We start from the raw sequence: 24136 nt of genomic DNA, 5'->3' as shown, positions 1-24136 counted from the left end.
TTTTATACCAAGGCTGACTTGTGGTGTGATTCGCCCGTTTGATCTTTGAAGCGCTCTGGCATTGGAGTCAGCAGATTGTGGGTTCAAATCCCACTCCAGAGATCCGAACAGGAGAGTGCGCGGACTGGCAGTGAAGGAGTGCTGTGCTGCCCGAGAGCACTGCCAGAGCAGACATTAAACCCGGGCCCCATCTGTCCCACGCGGGTGGACAGGCAGAGTCCCACTGTGCTGCTTCAGAGGAAGAGTTGGAAGGGTTCTCCTCGCTCCCTGGCCGCCCCCCCCCCACCGCACCCGCCCCCCCCCCCCCACGCCCCGGACCTGACCAGGGTTCATTACCTCCACCATCAGGACAAAATGACGATCCGGACATGGATCTCGTGACTGTTGCTGTGCGCCAACCGGCTGCCACCCCACCCCCCCCCCCTCACCCCACCCCCCCCCGCCCTCCCCCCCCCCCCCCCCCCCCCGCCCACCCACACCAAAATCGTTGGCTGTAAAACACGTTGGGACGTCCCGAGGATGCGAAAGGCGCTACAAAAATGCAAGTTCTGGACATCCACCCAAATAACGGTTGGCCCAAACTCGTTAGAATTTGTAAAGTGGTTGATAATAACAATCTTTATTATTGTCACAAGGAGGCTTACATTAACACTGCAATGAAGTTACTGTGACACGCCCCTAGTTGCCACATTCCGGCACCTGTTCAGGTACCCGGAGGGAGAATTCAGAATGTCCAATTCACCTAACAAGCACGTCTTTCGGGACTTGTGGGAGGAAACCGGAGCACCCGGAGGAAACCCACGCAGACACGGGGAGAACGTGCAGACTCTGCACAGACAGTGACCCAGCGGGGAATCGAACCTGGGACCCTGGCGCTGTGAAGCAACAGTACTAACCCACTGTGGTACTGTGCCGCCTAGGAATGCGCAGAGCCCAGCCCCTCCTGACAGACAGTGACCCAAGCCGGGAATCGAACCCGCGACCCTGGCGCTGTGAAACAACAGTGCTAACCACCGTGCCACCCAGCCATGAGCCGAGCCCAGCCCAGTGCCAATCTGTCAGGTGGAATGGGTGAGTAAGTGGACAATTTAAAAAACGCAAACATGCACACATAAGACTTCCTCAGGTCTTGCCAGCAATGCTGGAGTGAGAGAGCAAGGCTTATTGAACAGAACAAGATGAGGTTTTGTATTTTTTTTTTACCATTCAGTTGGTTGTACACCACCTCCTCCAGGTGATCCAGGCGCTGCAGGATGCTCTCCCTGTCCTTCAGGAGCTGCTCCTTGCCACTCCGACTCCTCACCCTGCGCTCCGACACCTGCACCGACTCCTCGGAGCGCTCGGAAATCCGGCAGTAGACCGAGAAGAGGACTATCCCCAGGAAGACGAAAATGTTGACGGTGAGCAAAGTTTTGATTCTTCTTGCGGGAGCCATGGGACTGGAGAGGCGGGCAGGTGGGGAGGGGAGCACATCTGGCTTTCCCAGTGCAACAACCTTGGGAAGGTCCAGGGAAGGGTTAACTGGAGAGAGGAGGGAGAGGGAGAGGGGGGGGGGTGGGGGACGGTGGGGGAGCTTCAGCCCCAATTGTCCAGACACACACACACACACACACACACTCACAGAGCAAATCAGCTTGTCACACAGCAGGGCAAAATGCTGAAAGTACTCCGAGCTCCTTGGCAGCTCTGACTGCAGGAATGTTCCCAAGCAGTGTCTCCGGCTCCTGCGACCAGGGCACAGGCTGAACTCTCATTATTGATGGCCTTCTTTGTCTGAAGGTGAGGGGAGAAGGAGCAAGTGGTTAAGCCGGTCCCACACTCTGCGATGCAGCAAGAGCTCTCTCCCCTGTCCCCTCTCCACGCTGCCCATTGCACTCAGCTCCGGCAGCTGCTGAGCACTGATGTGTAGACAGAGGTGGGGAGGGAGGGGAAGGAGAGATAGAGGCAGCCAACGTAGGGTTTACAGTGACGTACAGGCTGTTCGCCTCTGCTCTTAAAGCTGCAACATGCAGACAGCAAAAACTTCCACTCGGTCACAAGGGACAGCTCCCCTTTTTGCTAAGAACAATGAGACTGTGAAAGAGGCAGCCATCTGTATCTCACTGCAATTACACCCATTTATTTTGAAGCATTGAAAATAGATATTTTTTAGGATGTGGGCTTTGCTGGCTAGGCTCGGCATCTATTGCCCACCCCCAATTGCCGCTTGAGAAGGTGGTGGTGTGCTGCCTTCTTGGACCGCTGCAGTCCAGTGGGGGGAAGGCGGGATCGGGGGATTGAACTTGATGACCAGTCACGATCATAATGATTGTTGAAGGGCCGAATGGCCTCTTTCTGCTTTTATTTTGTATGTATCTATATGTAGGAAGACCCACTATGCTGTTAGGGAGGGAGTTCCAGATTTTTAACCCAGCGACAGCGAAGGCATGGTACGGTAGCACAGTGGTTAGCACTGTTGCTTCACAGCTCCAGGGTCCCAGGTTCGATTCCCGGCTTGGGTCACTGTCTGTGAGGAGTCTACACGTTCTCCCCGTGTGTGCGTGGGTTTCCTCCGGGTGCTCCGGTTTCCTCCCACAGTCCAAAGGTGTGCAGGTTAGGTGGATTGGCCTTCTAAATTCTCCCTCTGTGTACCCGAACAGGCGCCAGAGTGTGGCGACTAGGGGATTTTCACAGTAACTTCATTGCAGTGTTAATGTAAGCCTACTTGTGACACTAATGAAAGATTATTGGATCATATTTCCAAATCAGGGTGGTGAGTGATTTTCAGGGGGACCTCCAGGTGGTGGTGTTGCCAGGTATCTACTGCCCTTGTCCTTCTAGATGGTGATGGTTGTGAGATTGGAAGGTGCTGTTTAAGGAGCCTTAGCGAGTTCCTGCCATCCATCTTGTAGATGGTACATAAAGAACAATATATACCCGTGTGTGTACCCTGGTTAACAGTTATCCATCAACCCACACCAACTATAACCACAACTTTCTTTACATCTGGTGAATTGTCCCAAGGGTTTTTGCTTGTGTTGGAGGATGAAAATTGACATCAGGGGCGGGATTCTCCGTAATCGGCGCGATGTCCGCTGACCGGCGCCAAAAACGGCGCGAATCAGTCTGGCATTGCGCCGTCCCAAAGGTGCGGAATTCTCCACATCTTGAGGGGCCGAGCCCTCACCTTGAGGGGCTAGGCCCGCGCCGGACTGATTTCCGCCCCGCCAGCTGGCGGGAAAGGCCTTTGGTGCCCCACCAGCTGGCGCAGAAATGACTTTGCCGGGCGGCGCATGCGCGGGAGCGTCAGCGGCCGCTCACGGCATCCCTGCGCATGCGCAGTGGAGGGGGTCTCTTCCGCCTCCTCCATAGTGGAGACCATGGTGAAGGCGGAAGGAAAAGAGTGCCCCCACGGCACAGGCCCGCCCGCGGATTGGTGGGCCCCGATCGCGGGCCAGGCCACCGTGGGGGCACTCCCTGGGGCAGATCGCCCGCGCCCCCCCCCCCAGGACCCCGGAGCCTGCCCACGCCCCGCCGTGTCCCGCCTAGAAATGTTTTCAACACTGGGAGCTGAACTCGCCGGTGAGACCGGCTCCTCAGAGATCGGGCCGCCATTTTGAAAGGGTGTCCCAATCTCTAAATGAACTTGAGGATCCCCCACATCCCTACCCATGGACAATGTCACCCCCACACACATGGGCATTAACCCACACTCCCCTAAGTGAGGACACCCCGCTATAGGGTCGCTAAGGGGCTCCCCATTTTCAGGCCACCCCAACCCCACTTTCGGGTCCCCTTTTCAGGACCCACCCCCCCCACCCCCCAAACCTTTTGGAGACCCCGTCATACCTATCCTTCACCCTCCCACCCTTCATAACCCCCTCAAACCCTACTTTCATGGACATGGCCTCCCTCAGGCCCCAGCCCTTAGCAGTGTCCCCCTGCCACCCAAGCACCCTGGTACTAGCACAGTGGGCTAAACAGCTGGTATGTAATGCAGAACAAGGCCAGCAGCGCGGTTCAATTCCTGTAACAGCCTCCCCGAACAGGCGCCGGAATGTGGCGACAAGGGGCTTTTCACAGTAACTTCATTGAAGCCTCCTTGTGACAATAAGCAATTATTATTATTACTGCCACCTGGGCACCTTGCCAGTGCCAGGGTGTCAGTGCCAAGGTGCCCGGGTGCTGGGGGAGAGCCAGGGGGCCACCCTGCCCTGTCCCCAATCACCCAGGCGTCTTCAATGTTGGGAGACCCCCTAATCGGCGCCCAGCTGGGGTCCCCTCAGTGAGGTCAATAGATCCCGGAAGCCGGTTAGATCCGGCTTCAGCATAGTTAAGTAAGCACTTACGCTCATTGTGGGCTGGATCCAAATTGGGATGTCTCGCGAGATCTCGTTAGATCCCGGAAGACATCTCTTGTGGCATTTACCGGTTCCGTCCCACCCCCATTCCAGAGGGGCGTAGCCAGCAAATCGCATTTAGCATCTCTTCCTCAACCTCCCTATAACCTTCACAAAGTTACTGAATTATTTGAGCGTGAATAAGGGAGATACATTCTTCAGGTAATTATCTTCATAAGTGTCCTTTTAACTATTTGCTAATTGTTAATGACTACCAATAAATCTTTCTTGCCCATAAAGTGAAGAAGTAAAGATGTGTCTCACTCCTTCAAGTGGTGAAATTTAAAATGTCTTCCTTTTCATTTCGGTCTTCTCTTAATCCATTTTTTCCCTCCTTATTTCTCTGATGGCCTGAATTTGACATCAAGTGGGAGAACAAACTCCAGAAAAAATGATCTTACATTGATGTAATACTTTAGGACATCCCAAACCAATTTAAGGAAAGGAATAAAGCTTTCTCTTACAGAGTAGTTTTCATGATCACGTGATACCTCAAAGCACTTTGCGGCTAAATAATTACTTTTGAAGTGTGGTCACTGCTCTGGTGGAGAGAATTCAGCATCAGATTTGTACACAGCAAGCTCCCACAAAGAGCATTGTGATAATAACAACCTGTTTTTAAGGATTCACATTGGTCAGGTAACTAAGGTGATCTCTCCTATTCTTCCTCAAAATAGTATCCTGGGATCTTTTACAAACATCTGTATAAGGCTCTGGTCAGACCCCATTTGGAGTATTGTGGGCAGTTTTGGGACCCGTATCTAAGGAAGGATGTGCTGGCCTTGGAGAGGGTCCAGAGGAGGTTCACAAGAATGATCTCTGGAATGAAGAGCTTGTCGTATGAGGAACGTTTGAGGACTCTGGTTCTGTACTCGTTGGAGTTTAGAAGGGTGAGGGGGGATCTTATTGAAACTTACAGGATACTGCGAGGCCTGGATAGAGTGGACATGGAGAGGATGTTTCCACTTGTAGGAAAAACTAGAACGCGAGGGCACAGCGTCCGATTGAAGGGACGATCCTTTAAAACAGAGATGAGGAGGAATTTCTTCAGCCAGAGGGTGGTGAATCTGTGGAACTCTTTGCTGCAGAAGGCTGTGGAGGCCAAATCACTGAGTGTCTTTAAGACAGAGATAGGTTCTTGATTGATAAGGGGATCAGGGGTTATGGGGAGAAGGCAGGAGAATGGGGATGAGAAAAATATCAGCCATGATTGAATGGCGGAGCTGAGTCGATGGGCCGAGTGGCCTAATTCTGCTCCTATGTCTTATGGTCTTATTTGGAAGGGCAGCTGAACCCTTGGTTTATCATCTCACCTGAGAGACGGCATCTCTGACAGTGCAGCACTCCCTCAGTGCTGGAAGGACCAGCCTAGATTTTGCCCTTAAATCTTAGGAGTGGGACCATGAACGTGCAATGTTATCTCAGGAAGAAGTTCCACCCACTGCGCCATGGTGGGCACAGTTGGAGGCATGGGGGTGAATACCATTCAGCAGTCTTCGAGTGCTCACTCCTGGCACACAGAAAACAATCTGCAGTTTGCGGTACAGCTTTGGTCGGGCCAGTGGAGTTTCGCACGCGAGTGCAGGGCGGTGTAACGATCGTTCTGCTTAGCTCCTGGAGGTCCCAAGAGTGAGAATTCTATTGCTGAGCAAAAATCAAGATAGATGTGTTTAATTATTTACTTCACTGGTCCTGTTATCAGATAAGTTATCTTAAGAAGGCAAAGACAACTTATCATTGTGATGAATCGGCACGTGGGCAGATCAGGCAAATGTATACCAACATCAGTCTGTTTTTATCTCATGGCATAGGAAGAATATGTGAGAAAATGTTTCAAAGAGACGCAAGAAGCATATTGTTCCGGTACCCAACCAGATCCCACTTTATAAGAGGAAATGGACAAGAAACCCCAGTAATGTTTCAATTTGTAACCTGTGAGGAAGGGATACTTCACCCCCAGGAGTGAATCCACTGACAAACAGGGATTGTTTTTTTTGTATTAAAACAAACTTTATTATTAACACAGGATTAACTGCAAGGAAAAAACTGATTTTCAATTCATAGTTAAACAGTTCTTTAAAAAATCAAAAAATGTCTTTGAGCTCACTTTCCCATCTACTTCTAAGCTTTCAGTAAGGCATCATCCAATACAGGCCCAACGCCATTTATAAAATAAACTTGACGCTCAGTGGCTTACAGATTTATTCACAAAGTCCTTGGAGAGAAGCTTTCAGAGGTCAGTCTGAGAAACGCACCTCCTTTCCCCAGAAACCAGGGCAGAAAAATTAAACTAAAAACTGGCAGAGGGCAGGGCTAAAAACGAAACTAAAAACAGTCCCAGCCCCTCCCATGAGTGAGCTCACAGCCTGCCTCGCTGTTAACCCCTTAATCACAGTTTTGGCAGACATATAATCTGGATACCTGAACCTAAGTTCTTTTAATAACACTCCTGCAACAGATATATAATAATATATGTACAAAGATGTCCTACATTCGTCACAATATGCACACTGAGTCACATAAGGAGGCATTGGAAAATGTAATAACTCCTAAGGAAACTGTCGTTAACGGAGGTGCATTTATTTATATATTTATAATTACACGCTTGACACAGGATCTAACTCCAGGACAGGCCTCACCGGGAGGATGGGTCTGACCAGGCCCTGAATTGGGCCTGCTTTCTATCCTCTGCCTTTTCAGCCCAGGTGGTTGTCCTCCTCCCCCTACCTATGGAGCTCGTATTCTTTCAGTCCCACAGGGAGATCAATGATTGTTCCTCCATGGTCCTCATGGAGTTTTAACAGATAAGGAACCAAAAGTTAGAGAACATAGAACAGTACAGCACAGTACAGGCCCTTCGGCCCACGATGTTGTGCCGAACATTTATCCTAAACTAAATTCAACCTAACCTACACCCCTTCAATTTACTGCTGTCCATCTGCCTGTCTAAGAGTTGCTTAAATGTCCCTAATGACTCTGACTCCACCACCTCTGCTGGCCGTGCATTCCACACACCCACCACTCTCTGTGTAAAGAACCTACCTCTGACATCTCCCCTATACCTTCCTCCAATCACCTTAAAATTATGTCCCCTCGTGACAGCCATTTCCACCCTGGGGAAAAGTCTCTGGCTATCCATGCCTCTCATCACCTTGTACACCTCTATCAAGTCACCTCTCTTCTCTCTTCGCTCCAGTGAGAAAAGCCCTAGCTCCCTCAAACTTTCTTCATAAGACATGCCCTCCAGTCCAGGCAGCATCCTGGTAAATCTCCTCTGTACCCTCTCCAAAGCATCCACATCCTTCCTATAATGAGGCGACCAGAACTGGACACAATATTCCGAGTGTGGTCTAACTAGGGTTTTATAAAGCTGCAGCAAAACCTCGCGGCTCTTAAACCCAATCCCCCGGTAATGAAAGCCAACACACCAAATGCCTTCTTTTTAAAAAAAAATATATTTTAAAAAGTTTTCAAACACAATTTTTCCCCCTTACAAATCAACAAAAACGGTAACATGATAACTGATAGATAACATTGTTTAAATAAAATAGTGAACTAACAAAATAACACGAAATAGTGCTCCCCCCGCCCCTTCACCCCATCTAGAACAGAAACAATTTACCCCCCCCCACCCCCTGGGCTGCTGCTGGCTATCTATTTTCCCCCTAACGTTCCGCTAGATAGTCGAGGAACGGTTGCCACCGATGGAGAACCCTTGAACCGATCCTCTCAGCGCAAACTTCATCCGCTCCAGTTTTATGAACCCTGCCATATTGTTTACCCAGGCCTCCACGTCGGGGGGTTTCACTTCCTTCCACATGAGTAAAATCCTTCGCAGGGCTACGAGGGACGCAAAGGCCACAATTTAGGCCTCTTTCGCCTCCTGCACTCCCGGCTCATCCGCTACCACAAATATAGCTGACCCCCCAGCTTGGCTTGACCCGGACCCTCACTACCTTCGAGATCACGCCCGTCACTCCCCTCCAATACCCCTCCAGTGCCGGACACAACCAAAACATATGTGTGTGGTTCGCCGGGCTTCCCCCGCACCTCCCGCACCTGTCCTCCACTCCGAAGAACCTACTCAACCTCGCTCCCGTTATATGTGCTCTATGTAGCACCTTAAATTGGATCAGGCTAAGCCTGGCACACGAGGAAGAGGAATTTACCCTGCTTAGGGCATCAGCCCACAAACCCTCCTCAATCTCCTCCCCGAGCTCTTCTTCCCATTTTACTTTCAGTTCTTCTACCAGCTCCTCCCCCTCTTCTCTCATCTCCCGGTATATTTCGGACACTTTGCCCTCCCCAACCCACACCCCCGAAAGCACCCTGTCCTGGATCCCCTGTGTCGGGAGCAGCGGAAATTCCCTCACCTGTTGTCACGTGAAAGCCCTCACCTGCATATACCTAAAGATATTCCCCGGAGGCAGCTCATACTTTTCCTCTAGCGCTCCCAAGTTCGCAAACGTCCCATCTATAAATAAGTCTCCCACTCTCCTAATTCCTGCCTGGTGCCAGCTCTGGAACCCTCCGTCCAACCTCCCTGGGGCAAACCTATGGTTGTTCCTCATCGGGGACCACACCGAGGATCCCAACACACCCCTCTGTCGCCTCCATTGCCCCCAGATACTTAATGTTGCCGCCACCACTGGGTTCGTGGTAAACCTTTTCGGGGAGAGCGGTAGTGGCGCCGTCACCAGCGCTTTTAAGCTCGTTCCTTTACAGGACGCCATCTCCAGCCTTTTCCACGCCGCCCCCTCTCCCTCCATCATCCACTTGCGGATCATCGCCACGTTGGCGGCCCAGTAATAGTCGCCCAAATTCGGCAACGCCAGTCCCCCTCTGTCCCTGCTACGTTGCAGGAACCCCCTCCTTACCCTCGGGGCCTTCCCTGCCCACACGAAGCTCATGATGCTCCTATCTATTTTCTTGAAAGAGGCCTTAGTGATCAATATAGGGAGACATTGAAACACAAATAAGAACCTCGGGAGGACCATCATCTTAATCGCCTGCACTCTGCCCGCCAGTGACAGCGGCTGCATATCCCACCTTTTGAAATCCTCTTCCATTTGTTCCACCAGCCGAGTCAGATTGAGTCTGTGTAAGGTTCCCCAGCTCCTGGCTATCTGAATCCCCAGGTATCGGAAGTTTCTTTCCACTCTCCTTAGCGGCAGGCCATCTATCCCTCTACTCTGGCCCCCAGGGTGTATTACGAAAAGCTCACTCTTTCCCATGTTAAGCCTATATCCCGAGAAATCTCCAAACTCCCTCAATATCTGCATAACCTCTGTCATCCCCCCCACTGGATCCGCCACATACAGCAGTAGGTCATCTGGGTAAAGTGACACTCGGTGTTCCTCTCCCCCTCTAACCACCCCTCTCCATTTCCTGGAGTCTCTCAGCGCTATGGCCAGTGGTTCAATTGCCAGCGCGAACAGTAATGGGGACAGAGGGCACCCCTGTCTTGTTCCCCTATGTAGTCGAAAATACTCTGATCTTTGCCGATTTGTGACAACACTTGCCATTGGGGCCCCATAGAGGAGTTTAACCCAGCTGACAAACCCCTCTCCGAACCCAAACCTCCTCAGCACCTCCCATAAATACTCCCACTCTACCCTATCAAATGCCTTCTCTGCATCCATTGCCGCCACTATCTCTGCCTCCCCCTCTGCTGGGGGGCATCATTATCACCCCCAATAGCCGTTGCACGTTGACATTCAATTGTCTCCCCTTTACGAACCCTGTCTGATCTTCGTGCACCACCCCCGGGACACAATTCTCTATCCTCGTTGTCAGCACTTTTGCCAACAACTTGGCGTCCACATTCAGGAGCGAGATAGGCCTATAAGACCCGCATTGCAGCGGGTCTTTATCTCGCTTCAGGATTAGTGATATCGTCGCCTCCGACATTGTCGGGGGTAGAGTCCCCCCTTCTCTGGCCTCGTTAAAGGTTCTTACCAGCAGCGGGGCCAACAAGTCCACGTATTTCCTGTAAAATTCCACCGGGAACCCGTCAGGTCCCGGGGCCTTCCCTGCCTGCATATTCCCCAGCCCTTTGGGCACCATGTCCACCACAATTGGCGCCCCCAGGCCTGCCACCTCCTGCTCCTCCACCCTCGGGAACCTTAGTTGGTCCAGAAACTGCTGCATCCCCTCTTTTCCCTCCGGGGGTTGGGACCTATATAACCTCTCATAAAAGGTCTTAAACACCTCATTTACCTTCCCTGCTCTCCACACCGTAGTTCCCGTTTCATCCCTAACTCCCCCTATTTCCCTCGCCGCTGTCCTCTTACGAAGCTGGTGGGCCAACAGGCGACTCGCCTTTTCCCCATATTCATATCTCATCCCCTGTGCCATCCTCCACTGTGCCTCTGCCCTCCCTGTGGTCAGCAGGTCGAACTCCGTCTGGAGTCATCACCTCTCCCTGTATAGTCCTTCATCCGGGGCCTCCGCATATCTTTTATCCACACTCAAGATCTCCCCCAGTAGTCTTTCCCTCTCTTTGGCCTCTGTTTTCCCCTTGTGGGCCCTGATGGAGATCAACTCTCCCCTCACCACCGCATTCAGCGCTTCCCATACTACCCCCACTCGGACCTCCCCATCATCATTGGCCTCCAGGTACCTTTCGATACATCCCCGCACCCTTCCGCAGACTCCCTCATCCGCCAATAATCCCACATCCAGTCGCCAGAGTGGGCGCTGTTCCCTCTCCTCTCCTAGTTCCAGATCCACCCAATGTGGGGCATGGTCTGAAACAGCTATGGCCGAGTACTCCGTTCCTTCCACCCTCAAAATCAGTGACTTTCCCAAAACGAAGAAATCTATCCGGGAGTATACCTTATGACATGGGAGAAAAAGGAGAACTCTTTGGCCAACGGCCTAGCAAATCTCCACGGATCCACTCCCCCCATTTGGTCCATAAACCCCCTAAGCACCTTGGCCGCTGCCGGCCTTCTTCCGGTCCTGGATCTATATCTATCTAACCCTGGGTCTAGCACGGTGTTGAAGTCCCCCCCCCATTACCAGGTTTCCTACCTCCAGGTCCGGGATACGTCCCAGCATCCGCTTCATAAATCCCGCATCATCCCAGTTCGGGGCATATATGTTGACCAGCACGACCTCCATTCCCTGCAGTCTGCTACTCACCATCACATACCTGCCCCCGCTGTCCGCTACAATGTTCTTAGCCTCGAACGACACCCGTTTCCCCACCAATATGGCCACCCCTCTATTCTTTGCGTCCAGCCCTGAGTGGAACACCTGTCCCACCCATCCCCTCCTCAACCTAACCTGGTCCGCCACCTTCAGATGCGTCTCTTGAAGCATGACCACGTCTGCCTTCAGTTCTTTTAAGTGCGCGAACACTCGGGCCCTCTTAATCGGCCCATTTAGGCCTCTCACGTTCCACGTGATCAGCCGGACTGGGGGGCTGCCCGCCCCCCTCCCCTGTCGACTAGCCATCACCCTCTCTGGCCCAGTCCCACGTCCGGTCCAGTGCACCCACCTGTCCCCCAGGCGGCGCATTCCAGCCTCGACCACCTTTTCTCTTACCAGCTCCCTTTCGATCTCAGCAGCAGCAACCCAGTTGTCCCCCCCCCTCCCTCGCTAGATCCCCATCTAGCATGGTTACTCCCCCCATATTGCTTCCGAAAGTCAGCTGACTTCAACTGACCCCGGCTTCTCCCGCTCTCTCCTTGACCCCCCCGTGTGTGGAACTCCCATCCTCCTTACGCCTATCTTCCCGCCATCATCTCTCTGGCGGGGGTAAATAGAACCATCCCGCCCCCTATGGCGCAGCTCCCCCTACAGCCCCGTTCCCATTCCCCATCCCCCGCCTGTGTCTCTTTTTCCCCCCCACCGACGCCCACATTTCTCAGTGTCCCTCCCTCCCCAATTTACACCTCTATGCATCAACATTGTCGTTTCCCCTCCAACATCAGTCCCTCAGTTCTGGTCCAGTTTCTCTTTTTGGATGAAGGTCCATGCTTCTTCCGACGTCTCAAAATAGTAATGTCTATCCTGGTACATGACCCATAATCGCGCCGGCTGCAACATCCCGAACTTCACTTTCTTCTTATGCAGCACCTCCTTGGCTCGATTGAAACTCGCCCTCCTTCTTGCCACCTCCGCACTCCAGTCCTGATACACTCGTTTCACCGCATTCTCCCATCAGCTACTCCGTACCTTCTTGGCCCAGCTCAAAACAACCTCTCTGTCGTTGAAGCGGTGAAATCGCACGACCATCGCCCTAGGTGGTACTCCAGCCTTTGGTCTCCTCGCAGGGACCCGGTGGGCCCCTTCCACTTCCAAGGGGCCCGAGGGGGCCTCAGCTCCCATTAGCGAACGTAGCATCGTGCTCGCATAAGCCCCGCCGTCTGCTCCTTCCACTCCCTCGGGGAGACCCAGGATCCGGAGGTTCTTGATCCTTGATCTGTTTTCCAGGACTTCAATCCTTTCGATGCACTTCTTATGGAGCGCCTCGTGCGTCTGCATTTTGACCGCTAGTCCCAGGATCTCGTCCTCGTTGTCAGTTACCTTCTGCTCCACCACACGGAGCTCTATCTCCTGGGCCTTTTGTGTCTCTTTAAGCCCCTCGATTGCCTGTAGCATCGGGGCCAGCACCTCCTTTTTTAGCAGCTCCACACACCGTCTTAGAAATTCGTCCTGGTCCGGTCCCCATGTCGCCTGGGCTCCCTCCGCCGCCATCTTGCTCCTTTCTTTCCTCTGCCGCTGCCCTCGAGGATCCTCCGAGATCTGGCCGCCGCCGCCGATCTTTTTCTTTCACACTGGGGGGGGACTCCCTGTTGCTTCACCCCACACCGGGTTTCGTCACAAATATTCCCCGTTGGGGCTCTTAAAAAGAGCCCGAAAGTCCGTCAAAGCTGGAGCCGCCGAAACGTGCGGCTTAGCTGGTCATCGCCGCAACTGGAAGTCAAAAAACACCACACGCCTTCTTGACAATCCTATCAACCTGGGTGGCAACTTTGAAGGATCTATTTACGTGGACCCCAAGATCCCTCTGTTCCTCCACACTTCCAAGAATCCTGCCTTTAACCCTGTATTCAGCATTCAAATTTGACCTTCCAAAATGAATCACTTCACATTTATCAAGGTTGAACTCCATCTGCCACTTCTCAGCCCAGCTCTGCATCCTGTCAATGTCCTGTTGTAACCTGCAACAGCCCTCGACACTGTCCCAACCTTTGTGTCATCGGCAACCTTACTAACCCACCTTCCACTTCCTCATCCAAGTCATTTATAAAAACCATAAAGAGCAGAGGTCCCAGAACCACTCTGTTCAGGATGGGTATTCCACCGGGCTTCAGCAGGGCCCGTGGTGCAAAGTCCGCCACGAATGTCCCGTAGGGACTGCTCCACCGAAGGAATTCTGGCCAGGCCTGCACCGACCTGTGACCGATGTCGAACTAAATGTCTACTTTTAAAAACCTGGAGTTAAAAGTCTACCATGATGACCATGAAACCATTGTCAATTGCCGTAAAAACCCATCTGGTTCACTAATGCCCTTGAGGGAAGGAAATCTGCTGTCCTTACACCAGCCTGGCCGACATGTGACTCCTTACCCAGAGCAATATGGTTGACTCTTAAATTCCCTCAGGGATTGGCAATAAATGCTGGCCCAGCCTGCGATGCCCACAGAACGAATAAAGAAAAAAAATGGAGTCTGAACAGGAGGGCGACTCAAGCTATGCATACCATAATCAAAGGACCCTTGTGGTTCATGTACACCCATCTTCACATGTTGTGAGAGAAAGTTCAATGGCTTGCATTAAATCCAGCGTTGTATCCTTTAACAGCTTCTGTCGAATGGCCGAATTATTGATACCGCACTCGAGTCTGTCCCGTAGCATTTCTGAGAGAGACGGCCTGAACTCGCAGTGTTCAGTCAAATGCTGCAAGCAAATTAAATGAATGCCATAACTGGGAGTGTGTTGCCATGTTAAAATGGTGCCTTTGCAGAATCCCAGGCGGCTTGGGGTCGTGGTGGTCCAACACCATTGCCCTAGGTTTAGCGAACGACCTGGAATCCGCGGCAGCCGGAAAGGTCAACCTTTTGACGATCCAAAATATCTGGGCCTCACAGGTGGTCAGAAGAACATTTACCAAACAATGACATTTTAAACAATGTGACATACCGTACTCAATACGAAATTCTGGTGAGTAGGCAAATCGATGGGTGACTTCGGAGTTTCGGTAAATCCTCATCGCCAATATAATAACTCATAAGGCAGCTGTTAGTAATGAAGGTGAATTTATTTAAGTACTTACAATTGTAATATCTCACTTCAGTGCAGACCTCGCTGGAAGAATTGATCTGACCAGGACCTCAGTTCGGCCTGCTTTTGTCCCCTGCCTTAACGATCCCCAGGCTGTTGTCCTCCGCCCCCTATCTAGGGAGCTCATATTCTATCAGCCACACAGGGAGATCAATGATTGTTTCTCTATGGTCCCCATGGGGTTTTAACAGAAAAGGAACCAAAAGTTGGTCAAAGAGGCAGGTTTTTAAAAATGCCTGAAAGGAAGGAAGGTGGGGAGGTTTCGGGTGGAAATTCTGAAGTATAGGGCCTCAGCGACCCCGTCTGAGGAGGAGGCACGGCCGTCAATGGTAGGGCGGTGAAAATCAAGCATGCTTAAAAGGCCAGGAAGGGAGCGGCGGAGAGATTCTGGGACATCGTAGGACTGGAGGAAATGATAGAGATGGGAAGAACAAGGATGATGGCGTCAAAATTCCCCTATTGCCGGCTCTGGAGCTAACGCTGGTCAGTGTGAGCATGGGGGTGATGGGTGAACAGGGCCTGATGCAAATTGTGTATGAGCTGATGTTTACAGATGGTGCAAGAATGGAGCTTGGCCAGCATTGTAATGGCCCTGTCTGATGATAACAATTAAAAGCATGAATGAGGGTATCATCAGCAGATTGTTATGGGCCAGGGTTTAGAGAACCCCAAAGTGTATCATGGAGGTCACCTGACCCACAACTTTTAATAGATTGTGGTATGGGGAGCACACGGCCCACTCTACAGGTGTGGTACAGCAGAAATGGAAAAGTATTTTTTAAAGCAAAACAATGTTTATTCCATGAACTCAAGTTAACCTTTTTAAAACAAACAGTGAACATCTTAGCAACCATCAATTCAAATACAACCCCCAAAGAATACAACACTAAGTAATGCATATGCTGTCCTTTTAACATTCAGAAGACTTACAAAAAACATAACCTTTAAGAGAAGCACATCAGGTTAAAGTCTCTGCGCAGAACATTTATAATTTTGAACTCACCAAATGATCAAGAGACAGTCTTTTCATGGCAGAGAGATCAACAGTTCTGTGCCATTAACTTACCATGGTTCTGTGGTATTGATTTCTATTCACACTTTTCATTCGCATTTATTAACATTATTCCACAATAAGAACAAAGAACAAAGAAAAGTACAGCACAGAAACAGGCCCTTCAGCCCTCCAATCCTGTGCCGACCATGCTGCCCGACTAAACTAAAATCTTCTACACTTATCTACCTCTTTTATACATTGGTCAACCATTATTCTAAAAACAGAGGTATACAGATCTTAGAATAATGCAGCAGAAGACTGCAATTTGCTCCGTTTTAACTGTGTCGGCCGTTTGAGTTTGCAATCCAATTAGTCTCGCTCTCCTGCTTTTTCCTCATATAGTCCTGTAAATTTCCCCCTACTGGTATTTTTACAATTCCCTTTTGAAAGTTACGAAATGAAATGAAATGAAAATCACATATCGTCACAAGTAGGCTTCAAATGAAGTTACTGTGAAAAGCCCCTAGTCGCCACATTCCGGCGCCTGTTCGGGGGGGCTGGTACGGGAATTGAACCGTGCTGCTGGCATGCCTTGGTCTGCTTTCAAAGCCAGCGATTTAGCTCAGTGTGCTAAACCAGCCCCAGGTGATGGCTTATTGTCACGAGTAGGCTTCAAATTAAGTTACTGTGAAAAGCCCCTAGTCGCCACATTCCGGTGCCTGTTCGGGGAGGCTGGTACGGGAATTGAACCGTGCTGCTGGCCTGCTTTAAAAGCCAGCGATTTAGCCCAGTGTGCTAAACCATATTGTACCACCCCAAGGTACCTAGATCTCCACCGGAAGTGCTGTAACCTGCAAGACTGTGGACCGGGTGCTGGAAGGTGGGATTAGAATGGACAACTAGCTTATGATATTTTCTTTCTCGGCCGATGCAGACATTTTTTTTCCCATAAATTTAGAATACCCAATTATTTTTTCCAATTAAGGGGCAATTTAGCGTGGCCAATCCACCTACCCTGCACATCTTTGGGTTGTGGGGGCGAAACCCACACAGGCATGGGGAGAATTTGCGAACTCCACACGGACAGTGACCCAAGGCCGATGCAGACATGATGGGCTGAATGTTCCCTTTCTGTACCATGAGTTTTCTCTGGTTGAATAGCTCAAAGGAAGACAACCCCAGTTCCTCTAATCTCTCCACATCACTGGCAGCCCTCTGCTCTCATGTACGGCTCCTTCACACCCTCCTCCACTCACCCTATGTGACACTACTGCCTTTCTCGTTCAATGTCTGCTCCCGTCCCTCAGTGATCAGACGCCCTCTACATCTCCCAGTGGCCCCGTGCCTCTAACCAATCTTTCACCCACAGCTATCTCTCTTTCTGCTCACGAGCACCCTCCTTTCATTCTGTGCCTCAGCTCCCCTCATCTTTTTCACCACTTCTCTTCTGAGCTGTTTTATAATTCCCAGTGTTGTTTCCTCCATTATCCCCTATCCTTATTGGACACCTTTTTCTTTTCATCTGACTATTTCTTCTCACCTTTCAATCACTGTTGTCTCGTAACCCGTTTAGTCACACTCAGAATGTTCTTGGCCTGGTCCCTTAACCATCGCATCATTGGTCAGACACTGCTGTCGCTCCTCTGCTCAATTTGTCATTGATTTTACAATTAATGACCCCGGGTTCAGACCCCTTCAACCACACCGATAGTGGCCAATTTTCCAGACCAGCCCCTCGGGTCTTTTGTTTGATCTGCGATATATTAATTATTCAGCTACTTTAGTCTCCACTTTGTTCTTCTGCAAACAAAAATAGCGCCAGGGTCCTAGGTTCGATTCCCGGCTTGGGTGACTGTCTGTGTGGAGTCTGCACGTTCTCCCCATGTCACAGTGGGTTTCCTCCGGGTGATCCGGTTTCCTCTCACAGTCCAAAGATGTGCAGATTAGGTGGATTGGCCGTGATAAATTGCTCCTAGTGTCCAGATAGGTTAGGTGCGGTTACTGGGTACGGGGATGGGGTGGAGGCGTGGGCTTAAGTGGAGTGCTCTTTCCAGGGGCCGGTGCAGACACGATGGGCTGAATGTCCTCCTTCTGCACTGTAAATTCTATGATTCTTTGACCAGAACTTGTTAGAGTCTTTTGCCAGTTATGCAAGCATATATATAGATATATGTGCACATACCTGCACGATGGCACAGTAGTTAACACTGCTGCCTCACGGCACCAGGGTTCGATTCCAACCTTGGGTGACTGTCTGTGTGGAGTTTGCACTTTCTCCTCGAGTATGCGTGGGTTTCCTCCGGGTTCACATACTTGTACACACATATACATTCACTTACATGCACACACATGGACACATGTTTGTTGGTATCAGTATGTGTATGCGCATTGATATATATGTGTGTGTATAACATTGATACTCAGTCTTAATCAGGATGTATTCTCAACTTACAGGACAATCAATCCCTGATGCAGCTTGCACTGATTCAGAAGACCTGTTCTACACAGCCCATTATTCTCTGTGCCACGATAGATTTGCAATGCCACAAGTAGTTTCTCTATCTGGATTGAAGGTAATCAAGGTTCAGGGTCCCACTCCAGTGTTATATTGATGTTGACAGTATATTAATGCATTGAAAACCACCTGGTGTATTCAGTCACAGCGTTAGTCTGGAATAGAAATTTCTCCCTCCACACGTTCTTTTACTTTTGGTGCGGTTGTGATTTTTTTGAAGTCCAGTCAGTGTCTATTAATGTTAACATTCTACCCTGTGCTACACAAGGCACTTAGGTCAAGTCCAGGGACAGGTCTTAATAAGGAAAATGCTAAAATGTGAACAGTGTCAGGTGGAAAATATAATTGAAAATCACGCTGAATATGTCAGAGGAGAAGGAAAAAAGCAAATAAGTGAAGCAAAGAGGGAGTATGAAAAGAGACTGGCAGCTAACGTAAAAATCTCAAAGTCTTCTATAGGTATATGAATAGTAAAAGGGTGGTAAAAGGAGGATTATTCACCGAAAAGGGAATTTACACTGGGAATAGTTGAGGCACTGAATGAATACTTTGCATGTGGTAAAAGAGGGAGGCAAATCGGCCACGAGATGGGTTTGGAATTGAAAAGGAGGGGGGTTATCTGTAATTAAAGTTGATACGGCGCCACAACTGGATGAGATGCATCCAAGAATACAGAAGGAAATGAGTGGAAATTGCTGAGGCATGGGCCATAATTTTTCAGTCTTCCTTAGACTCGGGCATGGTCCCGGAAGACTGGAGAATTGCAAGCGTTACACTTTTGTTCAATAAATTGTGTACATAAAAACATAAGAGCTAGGATGTGTAGTAGGCCATCTGGCCCCTCGAGCCTGCTCCGCCATTCAATGAGATCATGGCTGATCTTTTGTGGACTCAGCTCCGCTTACCCGCCCGCTCACCGTAACCTTTAATTCCTTTATTGTTCAAATATCTATCCACATTTGCCTTAAAAACATTTAACAAGGTATCCTCAGCTGCTTCACTGGGCAGGGAATTCCACAGATTCACCACCCTTTGCGTGAAGAAGTTCCCCCTCAACTCGGTCCGAAATCTGCTCTCCATTATTTTGAGGCTATGCCTCCTAGTGCTAGTTTCACCCGCCAGTGGAAACAAAGAAGGGCCCAGAAACCACAGACCAGTTGGTTTAACTTTGATGGTGGGGTAAGTGCGGCTTTAGTAAGGAAAGCCAGCATGGATTTCTTAGGGGAAAAACATGTTTAACTAACTTGATAAAAAATTTTGAGGGCGTAACAGAGAGGGTGGATGAGGGTAATGCTGTTGATGTGGTGTACATGGACTTCCAAAAGGCATTTGATACCGTGCCACACAACTGACTTGTGAGCAAAGATATAGCTCATGGAATAGAAGGGACATTAGCAACATGGACACGGAATTGACTGAGTGACAGGAAACAGAGTAGTGGTTAATGGATGCTTTTTGTGCTGAAAGAAGACTTGTAGTGGAGCTCCCCAGAGGTCAGCGCCAAGACGCTTATATTTCCTGACATACATGGAACAATTTCAAAGTTTGTGGATGATACAAAACTTGGAAGCACTGTGAACTGTGAGGAGGATATTGTAGAACTTCAAGGGACATAGATAAGTAGGAGTAGCTGGACAAGTGGCAGAAGAAATGTCATGCTGGGCCCAGTGTGAAGTGATTCATTTTTGGAGGAAGAGTATGGCAAGACAATATAAAATGAAGTGTACAACTTTAAAAGGGCAAAATGAGCAGAGATCTGGGTATGTAAGTGCAGAAATTATTGAGGGTGCCAGGACAGATTGAGAGAGCTGTTAATAAAGTGTTACGATCCCAGTTGGTGTTACTATTGGATGGGGAGGTCCCAGAATGGGATCCTAGCTCAGAAGACTGTAACGTTTACTCTTTTTTCCGAGAACGCGGATGAACAGAGTCATAGGTCAGCCAATTAGCTATTCACAACAACAAAAAATATTTATTAAACATGGGAAGTTTGGCTATAATACAATTTATCTTCACCCCCACTTATTTTCACAACTGCACACAGATTTAAAGAAAACCGCTTATTGTCACAAGTAGGCTTCAATGAAGTTACTGTGAAAAGCCCCTGGTCGCCACATTCCGGCGCCTGTTTGGGGAGGCTGGTACGGGAATTGAACCGTGCTGCTGGCCTGCCTTGGTCTGCTTTAAAAGCCAGCGATTTAGCCCAGTGTGCTAAACCAGCGTCAATAGCGGGGGTTACAAAATATATCTTATCCTGGAATAGTCTCAGTAAAATCACTGCACCTTTGAGACCACAGGCTGACTGTGGTCAGACGCACTCCACACTGAAACCCAGCCAATAATCTTTATTATTGTCACAAGTAGGCTTACATTAACACTGCAATGAAGCTACTGTGAAAATCCCCTAGTCGCCACATTCCGGCGCCTGTTCGGGCACACTGAGGGAGATTTCAGAACGTCCAATTCACCAACAGCACGTCTTTCTCGACTTGTGGGAGGAAACCGGAGCACCCGGAGGAAACCCACGCAGACACGGGGAGAACGTGTAGACTCCGCACAGACAGTGACCCAAGCCGGGAATCGAACCTAGGACCCTGGCGCTATGAAGCAACAGTGCTAACCCCTGTGCTACCATAACAAATAGAGGATTACAGGCCCCGGAAGTGTAGAAGGCTTTAGGTTAGACAGGAAGCTTGGTCTGTGCAAGCTTGGAGGGCCGAAGTGCCTGTTACTGTGCTGTACTTTCCTTTGTTCTTTGAACTCAGCAAATAGTTACTTGTCTTTATTTAGGAAGCTTTCTGTTTGGTTTCAGAGTAGAATCTTTGAGGTTTTCAAAACAGCAGCTTTCAGCACAATCTTGCTTTTCGAAGAACTTGCCTTGCCTTCTGGATGTAGATATGATCTTCACTGTTTGCCCTGCTCCTACGCATTGTGCTCCTCCTCTATGTTCACAGAGCTAACCCTGATACTGATGCACTGTCTTTTTCTTTTGATGTTATTGTATTCAAAAATACCTTAGGAAACAATGCTTTTAAGATGTAAGTGTGACATGTATTCTTATGTCTCCAATTTGAACCCATCTCTTCTGTACTTTGAATACTTATAATTCTATACCCTATTGTTCTTCACTTCACCTAAGTAAATATGTGTTTCCCTGCTGAAAAACTAATTTGCATATCAAAAACCCTTCAGACGATTGCACCCTTATCGATTCCCAGTTTACCCAATCCTTTAAGCTTTATTTCATCCCAAACTTCATTCATCTTTATTTTAGTTAATCCTCAAATCTTCATTTTAATCCAGCATCTTGACCGTGCGGAGAACCAACGTTCACGATGAGTTCATAAAGGAAAAAATGAGACATGGTGATAAACACTGGAATGTCGCTCATAGGATGTACAGCATTTGAAGGAGGAAATGATGAACTTGTGGAAGCAAATTTACCAAAGGTGGACTTTCAGTTGAAACCTGACAAACTTTAAACCTTAAATATCTACAGTAAATATTGTGCAAAATGCCTGGAGTTAGCGATGCTCTGTCCCCTCACCACCGTTATGGCATGGCCCCATTGTCACACCGTAGTTGCAGTGCAAAGCTGCTAGAAATTATAGCCATTGCCTCAGCACCTTTCTTGATTTCACAGATCCGGAATAATCGCTACTAATAATTCAGGACGTTGCCTGAATGAGGGTGTGCAGAATTATTGAAAATCAGTTGTTAATTCTGAATATTTGCTTTTCGCATGCCATCATTTTGTGGTGAATCATTTAGGTGGTAGTATATCACGAACTGTTACAATTGGTAATTATAAACCACTGCAGGACTCAGGCACACTGTAACACAGGGACTTAACAGCCACAGAGAGCCACTTCTCTGACACGGTGATTAAGAATCAACAATGGCAGACCACCTTGCTGTCGCAATCAGTGTAAAGACAAAGAGATTGAATTCCAGCCTTTGCTCTAATCACCGCAACATTGGAATAGGAGGGGGAGGCCATTAAACCAGTCCAGCATACTCCTTCAGATTGTGTTTGATCCTTATCTTAACGCCATTTATTCATCTTTGGGTCATAATCTTTAACGCTCTTATTGTCAAAAGATCTGAGTCCCTCTCTGCCCTCTCAGGCAGACATAAACAATCCTACGGAATTACCTGGAAGAGGAGAATGGGAGCTATCCCCATGTCCTGAAACAATATTTATCCCCCGAATCAAGACAGGTTATTTGGTCACAAACACGTTGCTGTTGTGGGATCTTGCTGTGTGTCAATTGACCCCCCCACGTTACCGACATTACAACGATGGCTGCACTTCATGAGCGCTTCATTGGCTGTGACGCATTTTGGGACAGCCTCTGGTCATGGAAGCCGCAATATATGAAAGCAAGTCTTTGATTTAGTAATCCAGGTGAGCCTTTCGCAACCATGTCATCCCTCAGAGTGTTTGACTCATAGTCCGAGTAAAAAGAGGCGGCGGGTTGACCAGAGAAGGGTTAACGCCAGAGAGGTGACCAGCATATTTGGACATTGGAGAAAGGCCATTGTGGTTGTTACCAAATTTCTGCTGCTGACATTAGAAACAGCTGATTAAGGCAATTGCTTCATAATTATTTGAAATATGGTACAGAGAAATACCAATAATGGCTAATGGACAATAAGACCGATAACAATGCCTTGATTAAAATCTGACCTATTTTAATGTTATGCAATAGGAAGAGATTAAAATACATGGTAGGCTATTGTATAATTATTTGATATCACAAAAGGCTCCAATATTATTCTTATGTGTGCAAGTTTTTTCAATTTCCTAATCACTCGCGAATTTGCAGTATAATATCTCAGCTCATTGTTTCACATGCCAACATAACTCAATTAAGTATGTTATTTGCATGCGTCAATATCTTATTTGTCGAAAGAAATCGTAGTTTTCAATTAATTTCCCTTGACTTGTTTACAAAATGTATCACTTGTTGGAATGAGAATCCCCATTGATCTGTCCAACGGGTCAGCTCGAAGTGCTATTTTTCAGAGATAAAATCAAATGAATTGAAAATTGCACTGCTTCATTATGTCAGAGCTCAGTATTGCTTTTCTTTGGTCATTTGCAAACTGTAGTACAGGTACACAAATATAACTTGGTGGATTAAACTTACCCTTACACACCACGCAATCTGCCTTGTTCCACCATTGGTGGCTCTTTTCTTCTTTATTCGTTCATGGGATGTGCGTGTCGCTGGCTGGGCCAGCATTTATTGCCCATCTCTGAGGGCATTTAAGAGTCAACCACATAGCTGTGGGTCTGGAGCCGCATGTAGGCCAGACCAGGTAAGGACGGCAGATTTCTTTCCCTAAAAGGACATTAGTGAACCAGATGCTATTTTACGACAATCGACAATGGTTTCATGGTCATCATTAGACTTTTGATTTTGGGGCGGCATGCTGGCACGGTGGTTAGCACTGCTGCCTCACCAGCTCCAGGGTCCTGAGTTCAATTCCGGCCTTGGATGATTGTCTGTGTGGAGTTTGCACATTCTCCCCGTGTCTGCGTGGGTTTCCTCTGGGTGCTCCAGGTTCCTCCCACTGTCCAAAGATGAGCAGGTTCGGTGGATTGGCCATCCTAAATTGCCCCTTAGTGTCCAAAAGGTTAGGTGGGGTTACTGCGTTACGGACATGGGGGAGAGGTTTTGATTTGATTTGATTTGATTTATTATTGTCACATGTATTAGTATACAGTGAAATGTATTGTTTCTTGCATGCTGTACAAACAATGCACACCGTACATAGGGAAGGAAGGAGACACTGCAGAATGTAATGTTACAGTTATAGCAAGGTGTAGAGAAAAGATCAACTTAATACGAGGTAGATCCATTCAAAAGTCTGATGGCAGTAGGGAAGAAGCTGTTCTTGAATCGGTTGGTACGTGACCTCAAACTTTGGTATCTTTTTCCTGAC

At 48.8% G+C, this 24136-nt stretch overlaps 1 protein-coding gene and 1 long non-coding RNA gene across 6 annotated transcripts in view; one reads left to right on the top strand and one right to left on the bottom strand.

Annotated features, from left to right (window-relative positions):
- The window catches only part of galnt9 (polypeptide N-acetylgalactosaminyltransferase 9), a 499594-nt gene extending 497640 nt beyond the window's left edge, over positions 1 to 1954 (bottom strand). For 2 of the 5 annotated variants that reach the window (XM_072467622.1, XM_072467537.1), the window contains exon 1: positions 1204 to 1950. In XM_072467622.1, coding sequence (XP_072323723.1) covers positions 1204 to 1435 — 232 coding nt within the window. In that variant the 5' untranslated portion in view covers positions 1436 to 1950. Of the gene's footprint in view, positions 1 to 1203 lie in introns of all 5 variants that reach the window. The other 3 variants (XM_072467774.1, XM_072467695.1, XM_072467856.1) reach the window with 3 other exon arrangements.
- LOC140385611 (uncharacterized) lies at positions 1269 to 23310 on the top strand. Its single transcript, XR_011933413.1, has 3 exons — positions 1269 to 1400; positions 18124 to 18242; positions 21488 to 23310. It is a non-coding gene; the product is annotated as an uncharacterized lncRNA (long non-coding RNA).
- The last annotated feature ends 826 nt before the right edge of the window (positions 23311 to 24136 follow it).

Source organism: Scyliorhinus torazame, chromosome 1, assembly GCF_047496885.1.
Source record: "Scyliorhinus torazame isolate Kashiwa2021f chromosome 1, sScyTor2.1, whole genome shotgun sequence".
NCBI lineage: Eukaryota > Metazoa > Chordata > Chondrichthyes > Carcharhiniformes > Scyliorhinidae > Scyliorhinus > Scyliorhinus torazame.
This window is presented reverse-complemented; position numbering and strand designations above follow the sequence as displayed.